Source organism: Hyperoodon ampullatus (assembly GCF_949752795.1).
Source record: "Hyperoodon ampullatus genome assembly, chromosome: 15".
Classification (NCBI taxonomy): Eukaryota; Metazoa; Chordata; class Mammalia; order Artiodactyla; family Ziphiidae; genus Hyperoodon; species Hyperoodon ampullatus.
Genome location: NC_136928.1, coordinates 5828580 through 5855282, shown reverse-complemented (window position 1 = coordinate 5855282; position 26703 = coordinate 5828580). Strand labels below are relative to the sequence as shown.

At 38.1% G+C, this 26703-nt stretch overlaps 1 protein-coding gene across 4 annotated transcripts in view; it reads right to left on the bottom strand.

Annotated features, from left to right (window-relative positions):
- Window positions 1-26703, bottom strand: part of CTNNA2 (catenin alpha 2) — a gene marked incomplete at both ends in the record, with an annotated part of 1045594 nt that overhangs the window by 232472 nt on the left and 786419 nt on the right. For all 4 annotated transcript variants that reach the window (XM_079721197.1, XM_079721198.1, XM_079721199.1 and 1 more), the window contains one exon: window positions 1580-1732. In XM_079721197.1, the coding sequence (XP_079577323.1) occupies window positions 1580-1732 (153 nt within the window). The remainder of the gene's footprint in view (window positions 1-1579; window positions 1733-26703) is intronic.

The window sequence follows — 26703 nt, the reverse complement described above, 5'->3', positions numbered from 1 at the left end:
ATTATTTATTACATACAAATATTTTAAACTTCTGTAGCACTCATTCAGCATTCTTTCTTTCCTCCTCTTCCTCTTTGTATCCCATTTTTCTCCTTCTTTACCTGCTCTTTCTCAAAATAACAGAAGGGGCCCGAACTTCCAAGGCAACCTTGGAAAGACTCTGGATTCTTCAATGGCCAATTTGGAGCTTGGAATTTGTGTGTGGAATGTGAAGACTAGTAGGGTGCTTGCCCCATCCGTGGGGACAGAGCCAGAAAGATTGTCTTGATATTATAAATATGACCCTATCTTTAGCTCTAGTCTGGTGTCACCTCAAGACACTGGAGCTATGGTAGGAAGTTCAAGGGTTTTATTTTAGTAGTTTCAGCTTTTGCATGTTCAGCTTGCCAACTGCTGTCATGGGTGATAGCTCAGCCTGTGTCCTAGAGGACCAGGGGCCTCCTCTAGGCTTGATGTAGGACTTCCTGTAGGCTGAGTGTTCAGCCCCAGAAGCGACAGCAGTGCTGGATTAACCAAAGAGTGAACCAAGCACATGCTTAGGGCACGATTAAATTGGAGCACAACCCCATCACTCACTGCAAGAAAAATGGAGAGCATTTCATATTTGATGAACTTATTCAGAATTTAATTTTGCCATCCAAAGAAAACAAAAAGTAACTTATTTAATTTTTAGCTTGCATTTAAATTGTCTGCAGTTTTGAGTAATTTTATTTTATTTTTGAGTTACAGTGGGGCTATACCAGACTTTTTGTTGCTGTGTTTGCTGTTGTTTCTAAGTACTCAGACCCTGAAAAACTTTTAACCTGGCTCTGATAACCATTCCCTAAATTTGCCAGGACCCTTGGCCTCCTTGACTCTTTTTCTCTATCACACACATTTCCTGTTCAACATCTCTCTTTTCTATGTAGCCTCACATCACTCAATCCATCCTTTGCCAAGCTGTTGGTTTACAACTCCTAGATTTAGGCAGTCTGGTTAACATTTCACTTTTATTTTGTTTCCCTTGAACAATATTTTTTCTCAAAATCACACAGCACAATTTTGCATTTATAAAGCAACTCCCACAGATGTCTCTAACAGAGAATATACTTAGGACCTGAACTTACACTCCTACTACTGCCCCAAGATCCTTCACCAGGAATTCAGACATCTCTTATAGGGAGGGGGGATTGATTTTTACATGTTCATAATGTGGCCAGCTAATCCAGGCTTAGGTGAGTGGAGTGGAGATGGGGATGAAAAGGGAACAGTGTTCAAATCTCCTTTTGGCAATTTTAATTCTATTCCCTCTAATCAAACCTGGTCTTCAGCACTTTAGAGGGTCCTTTCTATTGCTCCTGTTTCAGCCTCTGCTTATTGTTCAGGAAAATTAGCAGACATGTTTCAGAACACGTTTAGAATTGTCTAATAGAGAGAGGAGAGATTACTGAAAACCTGTTTCCTTTGCAAGGGATGGAGTCGACAGAAAATAAAAGAAAGATCCAGGAAAACCATAGAAGGACAGCCCGTTGAAATTCCAAGAGACATGTAGAGATTAAACCCACTGATAAATTCTAGTCTTAGGCCTCTCTTGACTTACCTCCACCAGCTTGTTGGCATGCTCGCGGAAAACCTGGGCATATTCCTTCACTTCCTTCTCATTCCCACTTTTTGCAGCCTCAATGAGAACTAGCAAAGGTACGTTGGTTTCCAAGAAAGAATCAGATATGTGATCCATCACTGCTTTCCGAAGCTACAGTGAAAACAAAATCAGAAACACACACAATTAAGGAACAGAGGAATTGTCTATTTGAGTGTATTACTCATTTAGCCATATGAATTATATCACTGCCTGGAAATAGTTTTTCTAAAGTCCCAGTTCTCATTGTCCACAGGCATAATGTTCCAACTCTCTTTTTAATCTTGCTGGTGCTTATCACATCAAAGGAAGGCAGAGAGATATGACTGATGAATGATTCTGAATTAACTGTATTGTAGGTCAACTTGAAAGTTGACCTATGCATGGTCTGTAGCTCAATACATTATAGGCTCTCCTTATCAAAGTTCTGCTCTCATCCTTCATTGGCCAAATGTCTCCCTTCAGGTTTTGAGTCTTGATTCAGCTCAAAAACTTGGGCTCTTTAGAAAAATGAGAAATATAGGCATCATTCAATGGGTGGGGAGAACTTTAGGTGAACTGGGCCTTAAAGCCACCCTAAAACCTTACCGCTCTGCAGTCTCCTACCCTTTATAGATCCATTGTTTGTATTTAATGGAAGTGGAAACATGAAACATCTAAAGATATCAAAAATGTGTCTGCCCATGTGCCATGATGATATAGTTGCTGTGCTCCGGAAAGAAGTACTGACAATTATTCTTCAGGGTAAGTTAGAATAAACATACCCAAATTTCTAACAGTGCATAATTACACATCATCCCCACATTGTTAAAATGGGAAGCAGGGCAGCTGCATGAAAATGAAATGAAAGTGTACTGAGCAATTACCTTCGTGCTGCTTTGTTCATAACTGTCAGAATGTATACAGGGAGAAAACACTCCAAATACGAATAAGTATGAGAGAAGATGATAAACAATGTGTATATTTTCCAAACAAATATTCCTATTCAGGAGTATTCAGGTAAATCTTTTGATAAGGTGATACACATACACATTTATCATTGGTCAGAGGAGAATTTTACACAAATCTCGGTTCCTTTTTGCACTAATTACCATAAAGTATGCATGTGTGTATGTGTAGCTTAGTTTTGGTTTAACTCTGGATTGAGTTGGACATTTCACCATATAAAATATAACAAAGCCTATGGAAAATTAACATTAATTAGTTACTCATTTAGCAAGGTGGGTTAAAGTTCTGCTTGGGAATAATGTTTTAATTGGTGAGCTCATATATTCTGGGTATGTATGATGTGCCAGACAACTAAGGTTAACCAAGATCTTTACATATTACATTACTTAATCTTCACAAAAATACTATGAGATAGGGACTAGTCTTATGCCAGGTTTTCAAATGAAGAAAATGGGACTTGGAAAAGTTAAATAACTTGCCTGCCATCATAAGATGGCAAGTAGCAGAAGCCAGTATAAAAAACTCTGAAGGGGACAGTGCAGTGGACACTTGAAACTGACCTGGCTTGGCTCTCTTCCAGGACAGAGACCCTCATGAGGGAGAAACTACTGGGAGATAAATCAAAATTGAACTGGATGGCGACAACAGAGATAAAAGAAAGGGAAAGTCCAGGTAAAGTGGGGGCAATTGTCAGAGCCAGACTACCTCACCAGTCAAGCCACTGTGTTGTTTTTTTTTTTCTTAATCTTAAAATTTTTACTTTGGTAAAATATATATAGCATAAAGTTTTCCATTTTAACCATTTTTAAGTGTACAATCCAGTGTCATTAATTAACTTCACAATGTTGTGCAACCAACATCACCATATAGTTCCAAAATATTTCCATCACCCCAAATAGAAATTGTATAAACATTAAGCAAAAATTCCCCACGCTTCCCTCCTCTGAGCCCCTGATAAATCTACTCTCTGTCTCTATGAATTTGCCTATTCTAAATCATTCATATAAGTGAAATCATACAATATGTGTCATTTTGTGTCTAAGCCACTGTACTTTTAAATGTCACACAAAAGTAACAGGAGTGAGAACTCTGTGAAGCTAGAAGAGCTATTTGCTCTTCTAGCCTCTGTCTAAACCTTCGGGAAGATTGAGTTCACATAAAAATGAGCAACTTGAAATTATCAAGGTTAAAACTCACATCAAATTATTATAAGAAAAATATATCATCTCTACACAAACTGAAAGCATGCCAGAAAAAGATGCCTGTAAAACAAATTAAAACTGTAATCTACTATTTCAAACATATTAAAATACACTAAAAATTGATGCAAGATATGAAAGAACATAAATTAGAAAAAGAAGAAATTATAGGATGAGGTCATGAAACTCAGAGAAGAATTATAAATAAAAGAAAAATCATTTGAAGACTAAACAAGAATGAATAAACACAATAGCAAATGCCTCAAGAGAAATAAAAAGAGAAAAGAAGGAAAAATTTTTACCCAAAATAAATGTTTGAAAAAGAGATTTAAAAAATTTGAGAAAAGGTGACACATATTGAAGATAGGCAAAGAAAATTCAATTTATGGCTATTAGAGGTCCCTAAAGAAGAAAATCAAAGAAAGAAAACAGAAAGAATACTAAGAACTCTAATTCATGAAAGTTTTCCTCAATATATATATATAAAATTTTCAATTAAAGTGTTATTATATAAATATAATCACTTACATATTTATTTTATATAATTATTAAAAATATATATAAATTATATTCTTTATACATTCAATGTAGAAATATATATTCTATATAGAAATATATATTATATATATAAACTATTTTCTGAAAAAGCATATCATGTACTTGAGAAGAGTGACCTATACTATCAACCAAGAAAACTGGATTCTAAAGAAAAAAGAGACAAGTCTTTATGTACTTAGGCAAATAGAGCATGTGACTTATAAAGGAAAGAAAATCAGATGATGACCAGACTTTTCAACAGCAAAGCTTTTGCCAGAAGAAAATGAAATACTATATTTAAGATACTCAAGGGAAGAAAATATGAGCTAAGAATTTTATAACCAGCAAAACTGACTTTCAAGGATATAAGCCACAGACCAAATTTGATCAACATACAAGAACTCAGAAAATATTGTTGCTATGAGACTTAGGGAATCTGTTAGAGAATGAACTTTACCTGGCAAAATAACTAGAAAAACATCAACATAATATCTAGAAAAACATAACATAAGTACTGGCAGTGAGTATTCAATATATACATGTTTATAGAACTAAGAATATAGGATAGTCAAATGGGAGAGAGTATAATACAAAATGGATGTACGCTCTGGCAATGAAGAGGTAAAAATGAAAAGAGAAAGGGAATAGGATCTTTTTTGTGAAAAGATTTTAACTATCTTATGTAATTTTAATTATAATGGTAGTATGAAGATTGCTATTCTAACACTATTGTGTTTCAAGGTAAAATAAAACAAACAGTTATGAAAATTTATTTCTCACCTCCTGTGTTCTTGCTAACCAGAAGTGTTGGTGTGGAAGAAAGATGATGTAATATACAAGAGGTTAAAGAAAAATCCTATAATCCTAGATCTGAGGTAGCAATATCAGTATGAACACATGAGATTTTAAAGTGAAAATGCACACACACACACACACACACACACACACACACACATACAATTTCCAAGTTCTGTCCAATGAAAATGTCTAAGAACAATGGCCAGTCCAGTAGCAATGAACATCTTGAAATACAATTTTCCCCTAAACCAAACTAGGACTTCTTAGAGAAATGGTTGATTCCAATTTCTTTGAGGCTAGAAATATGCAAATAGCCTGAAATATCTTATTATACCAGACAGCAAAGAGAGATCAAAGACTACTAGGGTCATGCAAAAATAACTCAGGAGGCTCCCACTTGGTCAAAGACTAGACAATTTAAACACCACAAAGAATAAAAATTCCAGTGGCTTGAAACCCATCAAATATGTTTAAATGAGTTTATAATGACTAAAAACTAATAATAATTAAGTGGTCACCTTCATAGGATGACAAAGAACCAATTCATTTATCTTGGAAGGATCAAGAATACATCTTGCCTTTCCTACATGAACTGAAATTCTTTGTAACAAGGAAAATGTCTGTCTATAAATTTAGTCCACTTAATAAATGAAGACAAAATGATAGAATATCACCAGTTTGCAACCTTTAATGAATTAAGACATCAGACAATGAACAATAGTGGTTGAAAACATCACAAAAAAGATACAACAATTTAAGAATTGTGAATCACTATACTGTACATCTGTAACTTATATAATATTGTATATCAACTATACTTCAATTTTAAAAAAAGAGAGAGAGAACCAGACATTATGTGCCTTCTGATGAAACAGCACAATCCCAAGTACGGTGATACCAAAGGGATCAAACCTGAACATGGTAGAAGCTCTGGATCCCTTTGGTGATTTACACAAAATATAGAAGACAGAATAACATATGGGACTGCATCACACATATCTATTCAGCTAAATGCCAACTCCGGAAACCTTACAGTACAAACCATCCGGGTTCCCCAACAGATAGATTATAAGCAAAAGAAAGGGATGGAAGGGGATGCAACAGATTAAGAGACTAAAAAATAAATCCCAAAACGTGGGGAAACCTAACCTATATCATCTGAAGATGCATATCAGAGTGATAAAACCACAAAGGGATACAAGGAAGTGAGCATTCTCAAAGCCAGGATAATGTTGCTTTTTGAGGGAGACAGGAAATATAAAAGGAGTTTCTACGGAGGCTGGCAAAGTCTATTTCTTGACCTGGGTAGTGGTTACAAGAGTGTTTGCATAATGATAATGCTTACTGTGTGTGGATTTCTGTATCTATGCTTTATTTTATAATTAAAAATTTCAAAAAAAAAAAAAAGAAACATTTCTCATGCACACTTTTCCAATTTTATCTAGATGGAATACAGACATGAACCCAAGGTGACCTGGGAAGCCATGAATTGAAGATGGTGTACAACCCCTGTTCCCCCCAATCAACCTACACCTGAATGCATGGAGGAGAGCTTCCCAGTGTTCTGTCACTGGCCCAGTATTGTTACATGATTAAGAATGCAATTCTATTTTGTTGGAGCTGTTGCACATTTTGAAGTTTATTAGTTATAGTAGTTCGTCTGTTCTAACTTAACTGGAACACGTTGAAACAGATCTCTTTTTTTTTTTCTGCCAATTCTGTCTTCTTTCAGGCTACCTTTCCTTCCCTTGATTCTTCCTACTTAAAAGGTGGGCCCCAGGCCAGTATCATTGCCATTTCCTGGGAGTTTGTTATAAAAGCAAGCCTCAGGCCCATCCCAGACCTCCATTTCAACCAGAATCTGTATTTTAATAAAAAGCCTAGGTGATTCCTATGTACAATAAAGTTTAAAGAGCACCACCCTACAAGAACTATTGTATCTGTTAAGTTCTTAGTTGCAAGCATTAGAAACTGATTTTGGAAGGTTTAAGCAGAAAAGCTCTCCTGTTAGTTGAAACAAAGAACAGAATTCAAAAATGTTAAGACAGGGTTCCCCTGGTGGTGCAGTGGTTAAGAATCCACCTGCCAGTGCAGGGGAACAAGGGTTTGAGCCCTGGTCTAGGAAGATCCCACATGTCACGGAGCAACTAAATCCATGCACCACAACTACTGAGCCTGCGCTCTAGAGCCTGCGAGCCACAACTACTGAGCTCACACACCACAACTACTGAATTCCACATGCCTAGAGCCCGTGTGCCACAACAAGAGAAGCCACCACAATGAGAAGTCCACGTACCACAATGAAGAGTAGCCCCTGCTCACCGCAAGTAAAGAAAGCCGGCACGCAGCAACAAAGACCCAACACAGCCAAAAATAAATAAATAAATAAATAAATAAATTTTTTTTAAAAATCTGTTAGGACGCTGTGTCTTTATGTCATTAGCTTCTGATGCAAAATCTTAGGCAAATGAACCTGATTTTTAGCTGAGTGAAATACAGACCCAAACTCTGGGTCATGTGTAAACATCTAGTTGCAAGGGTGAAGGAGGAAGGTGTTGGGAGGAAAGCACTTTGTAAAAACAAGTGTTCTGGCCATTTTAGCTTCTTATATACCAAAATTCATATAATGAGGAATTCCCCAAACATCGGAAAGGAATTCAGATGCTGACTCAAAACCAAAAAATGGCCAATAAAAATAGATCTGGTAGAGTAATAATTCAGGTACTCAAGCATGGGTGGAAGGTGGAAAAAATAAATACATTTATAGGAAAAAATTAAAGGTGAAGGGCTGTCTGTAAGAAACAATATCAGAAACTATGGTCTGGGACAGGAATGGCAAGTATACGACCACATTTTCTTTCTATGCCTACACCAGACATGACTAATCAATCACAGTGTTCTTTTATTCTGAGCTCAAATACCATTTCATAATCCTTCTTAGGACAGTGTTCCAGATACCTAATGCCAATAAATCCTATTTCTTCTGTAGAAGGAAAGCTTTCTTTTTTTGCTGAATCTTACCTGCAATTTAAGTGTTTCTGCTTGCCAACCTTTAGGTGGAATGGTCTCCAAGCACCTGACAATCCAGTGCCATCTTGATTTTCAGAAATAAGAGTTAACACCCAAATCTAGGCTGGGCTCATGATATTTAACAAATGGCTGATTGTTTTAACATATCTTGTCATTTAGACAGATGTTTAGAAAAATCTTGTTAAGAATAATAGTATTCACTTCACTACAATGATGTAAGATACACCAATCAAGGTCAAATTCAGGGTAGAGGGTGATTTTAAATGGGCTCAAAACTTTGACCTTAAATATTTCCATGGATACAGCTGCTCTGGGCTCTTCACAATCACTGACATATTTTACCATGTTTCCTTAAGCTTTGGGGTTTAATTGTTATTCAAAATGAAAAATCAAAACAAAAAAGTGTCTGGGCCAGGAGCCATCTAGCCTAGGGGCTTGACAAGAATTAAGCCTCATTAAATCAGGCAAATTTTAGCCAGTCTGAAGGTCAATTAAGGTAATCAGTCAGTGCAGTAATCCACCCAAAACCACTTTAATAAGCTAAGGTGCTGCCAATTCACACAGTGCACTGGTAATGACAGCACTGCTCACAGTTTGGGATGGGGGTGGGGGCAGCTGTGGGGGGAGCAGAGGCATATTTATGAAGCTTGTGTAAGAGCACTCAGAGAAAAATCCCTTTTTTTTTTTTTCCTTTATTTGGTTTCTTTATGAGAAACATATAAAATCCTTTGGTCATTCTATTCATTATCCTGATGGCACTATCTTCTGTGAAGCAAAATCATTTTAATTAGGATACTAGCTTCTTTCCTTAATGAAACCTTACTTCTTTAAAAAAAAAAAAAAGAAAAAGGAAGAAGAACAGTTCATCAGGCTTCATGCTTTTCTCCATATACCCCTCTCCCCAGTTCAGGCCCTACTGGATCAATTCAAAGCACAAATGTCATCATTAGAAGCACCAACGTGCATGCCCCTATATAACAAACACATAATGGTTTAGTTTAGTCAGATAAACAGTCCATGCCCTCTAGATTTCTCCTCTAGGAGTGCTGATGCAGTCAAGATAACAGTTGATACATATCTTGCTGATGGATTAAAAAGCACTGAGTAGATAACTGTTGTAGATTTGTTATATGAATGGCCCCATTCTTCACCTTCCTCTACCCAAGCCCATTGCCATGTAACTCTGTTTTGTCTGCCTTCTCTGGCTCTGGGCTGGGCCATGTGGCATGCTTAGGGTCAATGGATGTTGACAATTATGATACATGCAGGTGTGAATTTGCTTGGTGTAGTGGACTTGCTTGGTTTAGTTAGTCTGCCATTCTCATGAGTAGGACATGCCTAGGCTAGACTGCTTGTCCCAGGAGGAGGGAGACAAACATGTGGAATAGAACTAAGTCACCTCAGTCATTCCCATCAAGACCATCTTAGGTCAGTGAAGAGCAATTGAGCCCATACACATGAGAAGGCTTGACTAAGGTGACCACCCTAGACTACTGAGCAACAAAAGCTATTTCTGCATGCCATTGAGATATTATACTGCACTACTGTGACAATAGATGACTGATAATATACATACTAAACTAGAATAAGTTTTTGTGGTCACTGAACCATTTTTTGGGGGAGCCACCATCAAAATAAATTTCTGATCAATCAGTTGACTGGTTGGTGTCATTCTAACTCAGTTCTTTGGCCAAAAGGATTGGATTAACAGTAGTCTGCTCTACATGTACAATTATAAGCTCTGGGTTATGCTTAAAAACATCACAGCTGCAATTTCTTATTTTTATAGATTTAACAAATTTTTAGTTTGAAATTGTACTGAAAAGACAAGTCATGGGGACTAGGACAGGGAAGGGTTGGTCAGGGATCATCCTGAAGAATAGCAGCAGGTACTTGGCTCCTTCTGCTGCCTCCATTTTCTGTCCCAGTATGCACAGCACCATACCAAAGTCCCCTTCTTACTCCACAGTAGGCAAGGGCAATTGCTTTCATGGGAAGAGAGAATGAAATATTGCCTTAGGATCCCAGGCAGTGCTGGGTCATCATGGATCTCCAGAAGGCCTCAATCCAGCATGTACAGCAGCTTTCCTTAGTGCTGGTAAAAATGTTAGCAGAACATGGAGCCCATGATCGCTGGAGGCAATACAAGGAAGCAAAAGAGAGATTGGTGGAATGGAGGGTGAACTCAGAAGGCAGAAGTGGATTGCAGCAGTGGGCCATGGAGAAAAGGTGGTAAAAAGGGGAGCAGGAAAGGATTGGGGAGAATTAGTATGTCATATTAGCAGACTTTAATGCTTATTTTGTGTCAGACACTGTTCTAAATGCTTGGAATAAACTCATTTATTTCTCTGAAAAGACCTGGGTACTATGTTCTCCATTTTATAGGTGAGGAAATTGAGGCAATTGAATGTTACTTGTCCACATTCACATGGCTGATAAGTGACAGTGGCAGGATTTGAACCCAGGCTGGCCCCAGAGTTCACACTCTGAACTAGTAGTATATGCAACCTCTCCTTTGTCTAAATTTTTTCAGCTTTGCATACATTATTGACTGAAAGCAAAGGTATATAGATACTGACGGTGCATAAAATTCCAGGAATATACATGATCCAGCTTTCTGGATGATGAGTGAAGTGCATGAAGAGTTCTAAAAGACTCCCCCAGGATAATAAAAGAAAAAAAAAAAAAAAGAAAGAAAGAAAACCCCAGTAGAGAGGATGGGAAACAGACCCAGGGGCAGATGGGTACCCCAAGAGGGAGTAAGTTGTCCCTCCAGAGGCAGAAGTGATGCTGAGTCCTAATGAATCCCCATTCCAGGAGCTGAAAGGGACCTCCTATATACTCGCTATGAGACTCTGTGACTTCCTGGGGCTTTATGAGTCTGTAAAGAAAAAAAAAAAAAATGGAGGACTCATGGGTCAAGATATGTCTACTGCAAAAACATGTCCATGGGTCTTACTTGCTTTTACGTAACTATCTTATTAAAACTTTTTGGTCGAAGTGTTTTAAAACAGTAAATTGTCAGACTCTCAACAAAGGCTTAAGTCAACAGGAGTGAGAGTCCTCCCAGAAATGACTGGGATCCACTTCCCCTGCTTTCAGATGGTAATTATGGTATGTATGAAAATCTATAAGCCAGGTGGTGACAGAGGTTAGAAGGGATCTGCATTATTATAGAGATATCTTTGAAAGGTGCAGATGAAGGTTAGTACTGTGACAATCTAGCATTCTAGTTTTTTTTCTCATTCTTAAGACTTTTAGGATCAAATCATATTCATCCTAAATATATTTATCTATGACATAGTCCGTGAGCAAAGGCACATCCAAAATTGAGACCCAGAGTCCTAAGCAGCCAGGACCAGGGACACCTTGAACTTGGTATCATCCAGCAAGTGCAGGGACTTATAAATACTGCATTCATTAGCTCATGAGCCCTGTGATTTGTGTCTCTGATGAATAGGGGCACATTTTTTGACCCCTCCAGTAAACAGGCAATGTAATTCCTCTGTAAATTGACTATTAGAATGGTTTAAATGCCCTTGCCTACAAGCTGAAAGGCATAGTTAACACTTTTTACATAAGCTAGGAGACCAAAATTTAGCTATCAATCAAACAGAGCAGAAAGGAATGACTTGACAAAATCATTCATTAAGTCTGACAGGAGTCAAGAACACAAGGCTTTCTTCCAACTACTTAAATGTATGTGTGACAAGGGAATATTAATTGCCTAAGACAAGACGTTTAAAGGTATTAGCTCAGCACTACCAGTCTATTTTACCCAATTAGGGCTATTCATCAATATAAACAGCTACATTTTCTTCAGCAAACCAAAAGAAATACAGTTGATGGATCACAACTATTCTAACAATTCACTTTCTTATTTCATAAGAGGGCAGAGTGATTATAGGATAGAGTTTAACTCACAAACTCAAGAAGAAGAATAAACTGTCTCAAAAGTGACCAAAATGGTCTGCCAATGGGGTGGGACATGAGGAAGGTATGATGTGTATTGAGCCACTTTCAAATAGATACTGAAAAAGTGTTTTGCACAAAGTTTAAAAATCTGCAACCATTTGATGAATATGAAACAGTTCTCTGAAAAAGACAGTTCAAGTAAAAAATGGCCCTCCCCAGCCAACAAGAATCAGAGAAGCTTAAACTTGGATGAGACTTTGAAGGCTATATGCCCAATATTAATCTAACCAATGAAAGGACAACTCTGCAAATCTTTTTAATGGATAGACATTCATTATTTCTTTAATTTCAGTTTTATTGAGATAAAATTGAGATTAAAATAAAATTTTAAGATATTTAAAGAGTACATTGTGGTGATTTGATATACATATACATTGTGAAAGGATTCCTCCCATCTAGTTAATTAACATATCCATCACCTCACATACCTTTTTTTTTGTTGTTTTTTTGGTCAGAACTTTAAGTTCTACTCTCTTGGAAAATTTCAACTTTACAGTACAGTGTTATTAACTATAGTCACTTTATTATTTACAGGAGACTCTCAGACCTTATTCATCTCATAGGTTAAAGTTTGTACCTGTTTACCAACCTCTTCCCATTCTCCCATCCTCCAGCCCCTTGCAGCCACTTTTCTATTTTCCACATTTACGAGTTTCACTTTTTTCTTTAAGATTCCACATATAAGTGATACCATGCAGTATTTGTCTTTCTCAGTTTGGCTTTTGTCACTTAACATAATGCCCTCAAGGCTCATCTATATTGTCACAAATGGCAGAATTTCCTTCTTTCTCATGGCTGAATAATATTCCATTTGTGTGTGTGTGTGTGTGTGTGTGTGTGTGTGTGTATTTTATATATATCTCACACCTTCTTTATCCATTCATCTGTTGATGGACACTTAGATTGCTTCCATATCTTGACTATTGTCAATAATGTTGCATGGACATGGGAGTTCAGATATTTCTTTGCTATTCTGTTCTCATTTCTTTTGGATATATATCCAGAAGTGGAGGAGCAGATCATATGGTAGTTCTATTTTTACCTTTTTGAGGAATCTCCATACTGTTTTCCACAGTGGTTGCACCAACTTATACTCCCACCAACAGTGCACAAGTGTTCTCTTTCCTCCACATCCTCACCAACATTTGTTATCTCTGGCCATCGTAACAGGTATGAGATGATATCTCTGTGGTTTCGATTTGCATTTCCCTGATGATTAGCTATGTTGAGCATGTACCTGTTGGCCATTTGTATATCTCTTTGGAGAAATGACTATTTGGGTTCTCTGTCCATTTTTAATGGGATTGTTTCTTTTCCTGCTGTTGAGTTGTATGAGTTCTTCGGATATTTTGGATATTAACCCCTTAAAATATATATGATTTGCAAATATTTTCTCCCATTCCATAAGTTTCCTTTTCATTTTGTTGATGGTTTCCTTTGCTGTACAGAAGGTTTTAATTTGAGGTAGTCCATTTGTTTTTGATTGTTTGTTTGTTTTTGCTTCGGTTGCCTTTGCTTTTGGTGTCAAATCCAAAAACTCATTGCAAAGACCACTTCCAAGGAGCTTATCCCCTATGTTTTCTTCTTGGAATTTTATGGTTTCAGGTCTTATGTTCAAGTTTTTAAATAATTTTGAGTTGATTTTTGTATATGGTGTAAGACAGGAGTCCTATTTTATTCTTCTGTATGTGGATATCCAGTTTTCCTAACTATTTATTGAAGAAACTACCCTTTCCCCATCATACATTCTTGATTCTAGTTGTTCATTCTTGTAAAGGTAATAAAGGCCCCTTAATAATCTGTCTTCAGTTGTGCATTTCAACATCTTTTTCTGATCTCACAGGGGAAAAAAAAGGATCCATAAAGAAAAATCTACACAAATGCCACATTAGTATTAAAGAGATTTAAATGTTAGACCAAAGTAAACAAATAAGAGTAAATGCACAAAAATAAAATGGGGTAGGCAGTAATGCAATTAGCTCAAAGTAGGCAGGGACATTATTATAAGAGTAGTAAGAAATTCACAGAGAAGAAAAAATATGCTTTATCTCTTTCTTTATTCCACTGCTTCTACTCAGTAATTGGTGTTCACTCATTCATTCCTTCTACTAGCATTTGAAGGGTTCAGGGTGTACCAAGCACTATGTTTGACCAGGGACACAAAGAAAAATAAGACAAATCATCTACTCTCACTCATTGCTAAAAATTCCTCTGTTACCTCAATTCCCAATTACTAATAAAGCTACAGTGATCAACTTAACCACATATACTTGACTGGCCTCAAAAACGCTGCTTAGAGGCAAGCGTGAGCTCCTCCTATTCAGTGTATTGGAGGCTGGCCTAGGGAACACCCTAAAAGAGTCCAAAGTTGTTAATATCCTTCACATCATATTACTAAAGACTTTTTCTCACTTAGAAAGGTTCTCCCAGGATTCCTCCACCTCTCCATCAGAACAGACATACTTTCATATATGCAGTTTGTTAGCCTGGAAGGTTTGGTATTTCAAAAGGGTGGAATTTTAGGTAGCATAGGTGACAGTGGAAAAGATATTTCTAGTATAACACCTTGTTCAGAGCCCTTAACCCACCCTGAAAAGCAGACTGATTATTCTGTGTATTTGGAAGTTCTACTCAGTTTCCGGCTGCTTATTGCCCTTAATATTAATCCTGTGCATGTTCACTTTTATAGCTTGCAGAGAAATTTCCTAGACATTATTTCATTTGACCTTATTTACAATGTCATGGTAAGGGTGACAGATGTGGTTTGCAGGATGAGCATCATTTTCTTTGTTATATGCTGATAGATGAGGAAAGGGAGGGTCCACTAGTTACACATAGAAAATACTAGAGTCAGGTCTCTGGTTCCAAGAATAGTGCTATTTTACTTAAGGTCTATGTGTTTATGAATCTGGATGTTCAAATTCACAAATCCCAATTGGACAAAGATGATCTTTTTTTCCATCCTTCACTCCCACACCTAGTCAACCATTTACCCCCAGCACTATATCCCCTCAGGCATTGCTTACCACAAAGGAGGATCTAAGTTTAGATAGCTGCATATTTCATTCTGAGTATTTATTATCTGCCATTGATTAACTAGTATTGAATGGGCATAAGCAGCTTGAATCCAATGTGAGAGAGTCAAGAGTTGTATCAGATAAGTTAACTCTAGCAAGGACTCTTAGGAATTTTATGAAATATTGCTCAAAGAAAGATTTGATGCCCACCGCACCAACTGCATTGGCAATTGAGAGAGATAATCATTGAATGGATGGTTTTATAGAAGGCTAACAATAGAAGCCTATAAAAAGTATATTAAGAGCAAGATACAGAGGAGAACAACTCTCTAAAACCATATTTCTTTCTAGTGGGGTCAGTTCTATACACCAGCCAGAGTGTGGCAGGATTTGTACCAGATAGAATCATCTGGCCCCATACTTCCATATTTCTGGCCATTCCACATTACAACACTAGGTAAGGGAAGATGGATGATGAGCACTTACTGTTGGTACATATGTCACTTGTAAATGAACCTCTAAAACTTCTGACCATTTGTGGTCATCAAAGAGCCCAACACATTTTCTAAAAGAGAAAGCCTTTCACTCATGCTCCCCTGCTCTAATCCAGTTATAGATAATTGTGTATCTCTGAGCTAACTTCTCTCTCCCAAGCTCTGCCACCGTACGCTATACTTCTTCACTTCCTGTCTTTAACTATTGCACAGCGTTTCCAACAGCTGCTGAATTTTTCCCTAGAGGGGCTTCATTTCAGACAGAGCCCTAATGATTACTCCACATTTCTAAGTTTGCAGAAATCCTATAACATGACTGATGCTATCACTGTTTAAGGGAAAGGCAGGAAACAGTCAGACTTCAGGTCTTTCAGTTTTTCAGGAGATCTGGACTCTTACACCATATTTGTTTCATCTCAAGCAGACTCTTACTTCTAGAGCATGGGTTGCCCTACTTTTCCTATAAAAGAACAGACATTTTATAATTTAGTCTTTGCAGCCAGTTGGTCTCTACCACAACTACTCAACTCTGTCATTATAGAACAAATACTGACAATACAACTTTTTACCTAAACAGGCAGAAGGCCAGATTTGGGCCACAGGTTTGCAGCCACCTGTTTTATGTGGTTTCATCCATGGACTTTAAGTCTTGCAACCTTATCACTCTGTTCATGTCACTCTGTTGCTTCACTAGTACTGCAAATCCCTGGCTATTTCAAGCTCCATTCACCCACTCTTTACTTAGAACTGAGCATCTGCAGTACCCAGCAGTTACCTGCTTAAGAAGAGAAATGAGGAGGCTAGAAATGGCCTCAAGAGTCCTCAAGGGGCCAGTCTGACTGCTTTACTTGACCAAGTTGACTTTTATTCTCTTTGCCTCACGTTCTGCTAGAAAACATAGGTTATTTCAATGGTGTTTAGGCAATTCCGTTTCTAGCAGACACTTTGAGGCAAAGAACAGAGGAATGGTTATCTGTAAAAGCAGGAGTTGTTGAATTTTCCTAAAAATTCTGTGGACTAGAAGGGTATCTGGTTGGGTTGCCCAGCCTGCTCATTACCTCAGTAGGTGTTCTGACCTGGACTGGACTCCAAATCCTGATATTTCCTCCTAATTTGGCAAACATATTGAGAGTATTTCCACAGACTGGACAAATACACAGTGAATGCACCCAAAGAGCAACAGACAAGCTGGTTGCTATGGTAATTTACAGACACAATGAAAGTCACAAGTAATCTACTTTCACCTGGTTATTATGGCATCTATAACTACAGCCTCAGGGTCACATTGATCTAAGCCTTCGGATTTCAAAGGAGGGGCTGAGGGAAATCTGCTCAGTCGGCATGGTTCATTAGTGCTCCCTTCTTCCTGCCCCTGTGACTCTGAGCCCTCTCTCGCCCATGTTCGCCTGCATGGACCTCCCAGCTCGCCTTGACCAAAGGTGCTCTTCAACTTCTCTGTCACCCCCTTCATACAGCTGCAACTCCGACTGCAGCTACTTAAAGGCAGCTTGATCTTCACTGAAATTGAAGGAATCAAATAAAGGTATAGACGTACTGCCCTTAAGAGTTAACAGGATTGATGTACTCATGAAAAACCAAGAAATTGTGGAATGAGAGGGGAGGTACTGAGACTGGTTATTCACCAAAACTTCTGACAAGCACTTATGGTTGGATCAGATGGAAAATCCCCTCTTATCACCAGAGCCCTGAAGACAAATCGTTCCTCTCTAACCCTAGAACACTGGGGCAAATTCCATTCATCTCTTTCTTACTGAATATACCAGGCAGGTCAGCTAGTCTCTCAATTTGCATTTAATCAGCTATCTCCCACCCCAGCTAAAATGAAAGTCCTTTACTTTTTTCCCCTGTGATTAATTAGGAAAATAATTATCAAAATCTCATTCATGTCTCAGTGTCTTGCACAGGGCTGGCCACAGATATGGATGATTTAAGGAAGAAAAAGCAAATGATGATATTGAAGAGGAAAGCTATTATTTTGATTATTATTGAGGATCTCAAGACATTATTAATTGATATTTACCTTATAGCCTTCCCATTAATGGAATTTTAATAAAAAACTATAAATTAAGACCAAAGTGTATCAACTTTAACAACTACAGTCATTAAAAGGACAGGCTTCAGAATCCACCCACATGGGTTCACTAACTTCCCAGCTTTATATCAGTAATAAATGTAATTTCACTGTCATAGCTTCAAAATGCAACTCTGTAAAAATAAAATCTTTTGATAATAATAGACTGTAGAATCAAATTGTAGATAAAGTGTCAAGGAGAGAATGGACACTTGTTAAGCAAATGTCCAACAGTTTCAGTGGGTTTCAGCTTTGCTTTTTTGACCTTCATACATAACCAGATACAAATAGGAACAATGGATCAGATGATTAAGAAAGTTGGCTATTTCAGTTTTCAATGACAAGACAGCAGCAGCTGCTCTGTTCCTAAGCCTAACCACTCTTAGCATTCAGAGTTATGGAAAGGCAAGCCAAGTGGTTGTGAAGCCATGAATTCATATGCAGTAATAATCACTATTTGTAGGTCTTTGAAACTCTAAATAGAGTTCTTTACTGAAGCTTTTATCTGGGCCTTAAACTTAGACAAAGTAGAAAAAAAATCAGTTTTGCAGCACAAAAGCAACATCAATGGTTGATAATTACAAAATCACTGATCTTAACTCAATTTCCTAGCTACTAAAATTGCCCAGTAATGGTACCAGATGCTGAGTAAAGGGATAAGCTCCCATATCTAAAGCAGAGGCTGTTGCAGGTGGTGTTAAGGATGCTGAAGAAAGACCTTTTGCACTGAGAAAAGACCTTAGAGGTCCCTTCTACTTCTAAGACTTTATGAGTCCATGACCACTGAATCCATCTCTCTTTTTTCAAAGCTGGTTGAGAAAAAAGTTCAGAAGATATTATTCCTTTCTTTTCCTACCTCTCCTTTCCCCCTACTTCTATCCCCCCTCTGATTTTAGGGGTAACTGCAAATCTTTATAAACATATAATCATCATTCAGCTTTTAAAATAAGCATTTAAACAGACTGTATCCACCGTATATTAACACATATATGTGGAATCTGAAAAAATTGGTATAGATGACCTTATTTACAAAGCAGAAATAGAGACATAGAAGTAGAGAACAAACATATGGATACCAAGGGGGAAAAGGGGTGGTGGTGGGATGAATTCGGAGATTGGGATTGACATATATAAACAATTGATACTATTTATAAAATAGATAAGTAATGAGAATCCACTGTATAGCACAGGGAACTCTACTCAATGATCTGTGGTGACCTAAATGAGAAGGAAGTCCAAACATGAGGGGATATATGTATATATATAGCTGATTCACTTTGCCGTACAACATAAAATAACACAATATTGTAAAGCAACTATACTCCAATAAAAAAAAAAAAAATGAGAGACTGTATCCTTCTTTCTGAAGTTAAAGATGGGTGTGATTTTTCTCCCTCTCATTGGAAGACATTCTTTGTTGAGATGATTAAATTTCTTACCTTTTTTTCTGTATATGAAGGAAATTTTCCATGCTCCAGCCTGACAAAAATACCTGTTCTGGGTACAGTTTCCTGAAATGTGGCACCATATGTGCATCAGTAAACATTATGTGTAGAGCAAATTAAGCCAAGCCTTATAATGAGGCAGTAAGGAAATTACTGTAGACCTGAAAGAGTAAATCAGCAGTATTAAAATGCTCTCCATTTTCTCGGAAGCACTTCAGAGTGCCATAAAGAAAAGCTCTTATCACTGTGATACACATCAGAAAGAAATGCATTTGGAGCAAGACAACCTAAAAGACACCACAATTCAAATAGGTCTTCAAATCTGGAGTCCAAGGTGTCATCTCATCACAAAATTTAAAAGTCAGCCCTTTTGCCACTAACGTAGGAGAAAAAAGAAAACTGCCTGACATTGAGACTTTGGGGGTAAACTCTCTCATATAACAGGTTCAGTAAAGACATTAAGAGATAGAAGCTCTGGAGCAGAGCCAAGTCTAAGGAGAGTCACCCATCATAAACAAAATAGCAACGCTGTACATAAAAACAGGATCAGTATTGCTGGGTTTTTCTTTTGCTTCAGGCTTCGGTATAGCTCAGCACTGCCTTGCTACTAATCCTGTCTTTATTTACAATGTTGATAAGATGCTCATCACGAATATTTTTGCATTAATTTCAATTTTCTAAAATACTGCAGAAAATATTATTTATCTTGATTACTCAGTTTTTTTTGGTTCTCTCTAAAATTATGTGCCGTAGGCTACTGCCTCTTTCCCCTTCACCTCCACTTGGCCCTGCCCCAGAAAGCACAGATCTTGCCAAGCCCTTCAACACAGCACAGTAAACAATTAGACCATCCATTTCTAATCTTGGCCCATGGGGAGAAGAGGCTCAAGCTTGGATTCTCCCTCCCTCAAAACAAGTATTGTATCTGTGAAGTGGTGAAGTCTAGAAGACACCAAATGGATTGGAGAGAACTTGGAGGGCTTCTGGAATCCTCAAGTAAATCTTCCAAAGGACTGTAAGGAGATCTAAAAGTTCCCACCATCAGAAACAAAGGCAGTGGAATTCAAACCTACCAGAACATCACAATTACCCAGAAAGCTTAGCATGATACAGAGTTTAAGTTACCACCATCTGTACCTGAAATCAGAAATCTCTCAAAATGGAGCCATATACAGGTTTCTCCCGCTATCCGAAAGTAGAGCGTCCCTATGAGACCGTTTGTAAGCCGAAATGCTGTAAACCGAAGAAGCAACTACCGTATGATGCATCTTGCCAATGGATTCACAAAATAAATCAAGATAAAACACAGATGCTTATAAACACAGTTCAAAGCTATGGCAGCTGAATGCTGAGATGTTGAGTGTAGTTCCCGGAAAAGGGGCTTGGTGGCGCCACTCTTGCTACTCGCGGTGCCCACGGCCTGTATAAGAGCTGGCTGCAAAATACTGGACAGATTTTTGCGTTTCTCTCTTTTTTTTTTTTTTTTTTTGTAAAAGCAAAAATCCTCCAGATTTCTTTCAGTTAGCAAAAACAGGAACTAATGTAGGTATTTCATAAAAGCAAAATGGCATAAAATGGACTTTCAGAAAGTGGGGGATACCTGTATCTGCATTTTGTCAGGTTCTTGAGCTGACTTTTCTCAAGCCAGCCCAGCAGCAGGAGACATCTGGGTTAAAGCATAGAAGCTCTCTCTTAAGATGGAAAAAGCTGTTATTACAGTAAAACGGGACTTTTTAAGCTAACAAATCTTGTTCTTAAAACAACAGAGGCAAAGACATGAGAGCTTAGAACAGAGGGAAGTTGATGATTGGGATATTTTGGGGTGGAATAGCTGCATACAGAGGATTCTTCATCTTTTCAACACCTTTGTGGTAGCAGCTTACTTTATTTTGGGCGCTAAGATATGCCTTAAGGAAACAAAGAATATCAGGACACGGGCACAAGCAAAAGCACATAAACAACTTAAATCGACCACAAAAAGTGTCATAATAAAGCTATTTTAAAATGTTTTAGGAGCTTACTGAATAAACCCTGTTTATAAAAATTGGATAAAGTTGTGATGATAAGGTGACATTTAAGCTAAGCCTTGTAGGAAAAATTGTGAATTTTCCTAAAAGGAAAAAAAAGAAAAAACAGGAGGGAGGGAGGACATTTGGAAAAATTGTTAATTTTCCTGGAAGAAAAAAATTAAAAGGAGGGAAAGGGGTCATTCCAGGCAGAAGTAACATCAAGTGCAAAGTCATGAAGATGTGCTAATACTGGTCTAAGAGACTGCAGGAGCTACAGTGCGCTGAAGGTAGAGAGCCTGGGATCAAAGTACTGGTTATGAGGCTGTGACCATCCTTTTTGTGAAAAGCAATGAAGCAGTGCCAATAGCAGTGGAGAGGAAGGAATGCACTTGAAACACAGATAGGAGGTGGAATCAGCTGAACTAAATGACTGCACTTAGGATGGATGTTCTGAAAAGTCTGGGTAAGCTGAAAGGACATTCAAAAAAAATCCCTTGTTGTTTGAATCATCATCTTTGAAAATCTTCCAAATTTTCCTGCTTAGGAGTTTCATCCTAGAAAATATGATTTTTTTTTTTATAATCCTATATTGGATCTTCCAGTGTCAGGATCAAGATTCTACCTGGCATTCTCATTGCTTAGGACAGGAGGTGTCAGAGACAGGACCAAAAGCAGACATTCTCTTGAATGTCTCAGACATTGCTATGTATCCTTCCCCATCCTACTTTTCCTTGACTTCTGGGGCCTGGCAGTTTCCTATTCATACATGTGTTACAGATCCCTCTGCTCAGTACAGCGTGTTATTTGATTAATCAATATTGATGAAGCTACTGGACTCCTTCTGTGATCTAGACTCACTAGTGAGAGAGAGGTCAAGCTTGGCATCTTCCATAAGCTTGTGTTCATGTGTGAACCATCGAGCATATGCTGGCTCACAGGAATCAATTAAACTACTCCATGATTTGAATAGTGTCTTTGTAAGGAAAGAGCTTGCTGATAGTGATATTTTAAGAACTATCTGCAAGGATAAAATCATGTCCCTTGAACTTGGCCTAATGAGTGTTTTCCAGGAGATATATAAGTATGTGATGGCCTGACATTCAGGACTGCTGTAACAGGAATTTCCTAACGTAGAGATAGCTTGAATGTACAACCGTGATCAGGGGGCTTGTCCAAAGATCACCTTTCAGAGTGCTCTTGAGCTCTCTTCTACCTCTGCTCTTCTTCTGGCCTTTCTGATTCTGATTTTGGTGTTTCTGATGACATTTGTTTTCCGCTGTCCCAGAGTTTCTTATGTTCTGTATTTTAAAACACAATTGATGTAGGATCATTTTCTGGTCTCTACATTTCTACAGCACCACGGCAATCTGACCTAGGGGTAATCTGACCAGGGATTGTTAGCTCTGACATAGGGTTTCAATGTGAAGAACACAAACCTTAACATTTGGAGGAAATCGATATTTTGTTTCATAATTTTTAAATTGTAGCCATATAGATAGCTTCATATCCTTATGAGGAAAGCAGCTTCAAGTCTGGAAATAAATGATTTCAAAATGTTTTCTTACAATGAATCTAAAAATAATTGGCCCCATCAGCAGATGTGAGAAAGAATTGAATGCTTTAAAATTCCCTTTTTTCTGTAAATGTTTTGGAAAGTCTATAATTCATGCTTTGAGAAGCCAGCTACCTAAACATAATAGCACTTTTTAAAAAGAGGTTCCAGAGAACCATAACAGCTGGAGACCTGAGAGATGATATCCTATCATAAACAAGAACCCTATTTTTGACATGCACCACAGATGTTTTTTTTCTGTCTGAAGTACGTACATGTCACCCATCCCCAACCCCATGGTGGTAAAGGTGCTGTTGAAAACCACAAAGCACCTCTATATATTACACGAACACTCCTTCTTCCCCAACTGCCTCCCCCAAAGGAGATTAGTGTATGGGTGACCCAACTGTATCCACTGGTTCTATGGATTGGCAGGATGGGGAATGATTATGAGCCAAGACCCCACAGCCGGACTGCCTGGACTGGGACCTCCATGAATCCATACTTTGCATGGCCGTGGATGCATTACTTGGCTTCACGTCCCCATCTGTAAAATGGACATGGTAACAATCTTTTCTATCTCACAGAGCTGGCATGAGGGTTAAATAGGGTCCATTTGTAGAGAGAACTTAGAACAGTGCCTGGCACATTGTAATTACTCAATATATGTCAGCTATTTTTTAGTTTACATTTTGTGGACAGTGATTTTACAAGGTCTAGCTGATGACTACCCACCTTTAGCCACAGTTCTTATATACGGAATTGGGTCACAAAGGGGACAGCTGAGGAATCTTCAGCTGTAATTATTTCTTACTAATCTTGGAAGCTTTTCTTGTAGTCCTATCTGGAGGCAGGATCTTGGTAAATCAACCTTTAATGTGCCACCCAGTGACATGTTTTGCTTGTTTGTTTGTAATCCTTTGTTATATAGTCCATTCTATTAAGTATGCATCCCAATGTAAAAGCATTCTATACATGGTTTGGTTGTCTTTTGAAAATGTTTTGACTGTGATAGCAAAATTGACACTTTTGTCAAGTTGACACACTGAATCTCACTGCTGGAATTATTATGATGGCTATTAAGGGTGAAGGAATAAGAGTTAGTCCATTGATTGGTTTGGGGAATGAGAGAGAGTTGCTAAGTTTAGCAACACACTAACATGTTATGATTACTACTTATTAGCTTCTCATAGGAAAACATCTGGGTCCTGCTTTGCTTATCAACTTGGGGGGAAAAAAAGACTAATATAAGCACCAAAATAAGAATTAGGATAAACCATCATCACTGTAAGCTTAAGGAAAATCGAGACCATGCCTAGAATAGTTCACAGGTGGCACATAGAAGGAGGACATTGAGGAACAGCTGGCAGACACCAAATGGGCCCTCCCTAAGGGATGGATAGACCGCGTGGGCTACTAGGTACTCAGGCAGGGACTCGGCCAAAAGCTTTTTTTCTTATAATGGGCTGACTCCAGAATCACAGCAGTGACAGTAGCTCAGACATGGGGCATACTGTGCCCACAGCTCTAAAATTAAAACAAAATGCTTAAATCTGGCAGTTATGTTCCCCTAAATCCATTTTTAATTCCAAACAAAATACTCTTAAAAGGATTCTGTTCTACCACTGTCCACTCTCATGGGCTTAATTGGCAAGATGGATCCATGCCAATCAGTTGAAATAACGCCCATGGGTTCCTGCAAACTTTTTCACAATTTATGACTCCCCAGTTCCTTGGGACATACTGCCTGAAAAAAAGGGACTTCTATTTGGTTCAAAATTCTACTTAAACAGAAATCCTTTTTATTCAATTGCTTGATTTTTTTTCATGTGTTTACAAATTTAAGTCCACTTTCATTAGGCAAGTTCAAAATAATAATCAAAATTGACTTTATTTTTTAATTTGGTGACTACAACTTTGCAAGACTCCAGGGTCACCTTCTGAAGAACACTGCCCAAACTTAGGGCTCTGAGGAAGAGGGAGAAAATGGAAAGGGTGGGAATTTATGAAAGTCGCTAGAAATATTTTTCTTTGATTTCAGCTTTTTTCCCTATGTGACTTAATTTCTCTAAATATTGTATAAAGAAATATAGGTGTACAGGGAAGTGGAGCCAGATAGCTGAGGGTTTTCATTTTGAATCTTTTCTAACAAAGGCCTGTCTGTAATTGAAGGAACACAAAGTGTTTCAGTTTTCATTTATTTGAGCTACTAGCATTCACTGGGCCACCACATAGCTGCTATCAGAAACTCAGATAAAGCTTTTTTAATCCAATTAACTAGCTACCTAACTCTAAACTGAAGATCCACCTGAGCCAAGCTAATCAGACTCCTTGCATGTTCCATCTACAGAAATTCTAGGTAGCTTCTGTTTAGCTCAGAGAAGCTTTTGTACCAGTACAGGTGTACATGGAGAAACAGAAGAAATGGGAAAAAACAGATTAAAATATTCCAACATATAGATAGGGATGGAACTGACAGATGAGGACCATCTTAGTTCTAGAAAGGCATACTGGGGAAGAGAGGGATGTGTGAACCAAATTCAGGGATGTGGTGTGAAATTATGCCATAACTGTTGGATCTCAATATCATAAAACAACTTTCTTTTACCCTCATTCCTCTCAATCTTTGGGAAAGGTGAGCAGAAAAAAAAAAAAAAAACAAACTTATACATGGAATGATTTGAGGGGATGATATATTCCTTCTACTGCCACCCTAAAAGAAGCTCCCCAAGGATCTTGTCACCAAAGCTTTAAAATTCCACGATGAATCTACCTTCAAATTTCACCACTGTCCGCAGCTAAAAGAGTGGACACTTTATTGATAATTGTAACACCAAGGTGAAAACTACTTTATCCATTCTTTCCTAATGAGAGAAAAAAATTCCTATGATAGGTCCATGAGTGCAGAGAACTTAAGGGTACTGGCTCCAGAATGTAAAATAATGGTCTCTACTAAGACCTAGAGGGGGAGGGAAGAATCGTTTCATGGATTTTGCCTCGTTGACAATCTAGCCAAAGGCAAACCTTAGAGGAGATGCCTGATGCCCTCCCACTGCTTTTAAAACCAGCAGTTATCTGGCATTAGGACCTCTGGCAGAGAAAATAAATGGGCTCATTCAAAGATAGCTTACAGACCCAGTTTGGCTTCTTACTTTTACAAATAGGAGAAGGAGACCAAGAGATGAAGGATCCACAGTCGTACAGCCAGTTTAGTGGCAGAGCTAGAAGTAAAACCCTGAGCTCCAGACACCTGATTCATTGTTTCCCACCAATCCCAATCCCAATTCCTACTAGCAGTATCATTTCATATCAGATGGGGTCTTTGTATGGAAAGATTGTCTAAGAGGGCAAGGAGAAGCAGACCTGGCCGTACAGCTCTTTGGGTATTACCTAATAATGCCTAAGAATACAATGTTTTATTCTCCTTTTTTTCAAGGTAAAATAAAAAGAAAATGCTTTCCCCAAAAGGGCTTGTTACTTGGGCAAACTAGAGTCTTCACATCCCAGAACTAATTGTGGTATCTTCTAGAGGACATTAGCTCAAGTGTGTCTGGTGACATCCTGAAAAGAGCTCAGCAGCTCCCCAGCAGTGATTTGAAGTGGTGTTTTCCTCTCATTCAAACCATTTTTTAAGATGCTCCTTGGCTATTCTTGCCCAGGCACCTTGCTAATCTTGTCTATTATTGACAAACTGCAGGACTGAGTGTTAGATGATGCATTCCTGCCAGTCCAGCTTTTCCAGATGGAGAAAGTAAAACAGGTGTTACCCCAGGGCTGTGGTTGGTTCCAGGTGACCAACACAATCAACACTTAATGAGATGGATATATGCAAAAGCTACCAGCAGGAGACAGGATGCCTCTCAGGCAGAAATCATGAAGGAATTCTTGGGGAACTTAATGGATGGTATTGTCTCTTCTAGAGAAGAGACAGAAGACAGTGAAGCTCACCACGGCAACATATAAAATAAGATTCACTGTCTTATAGACAA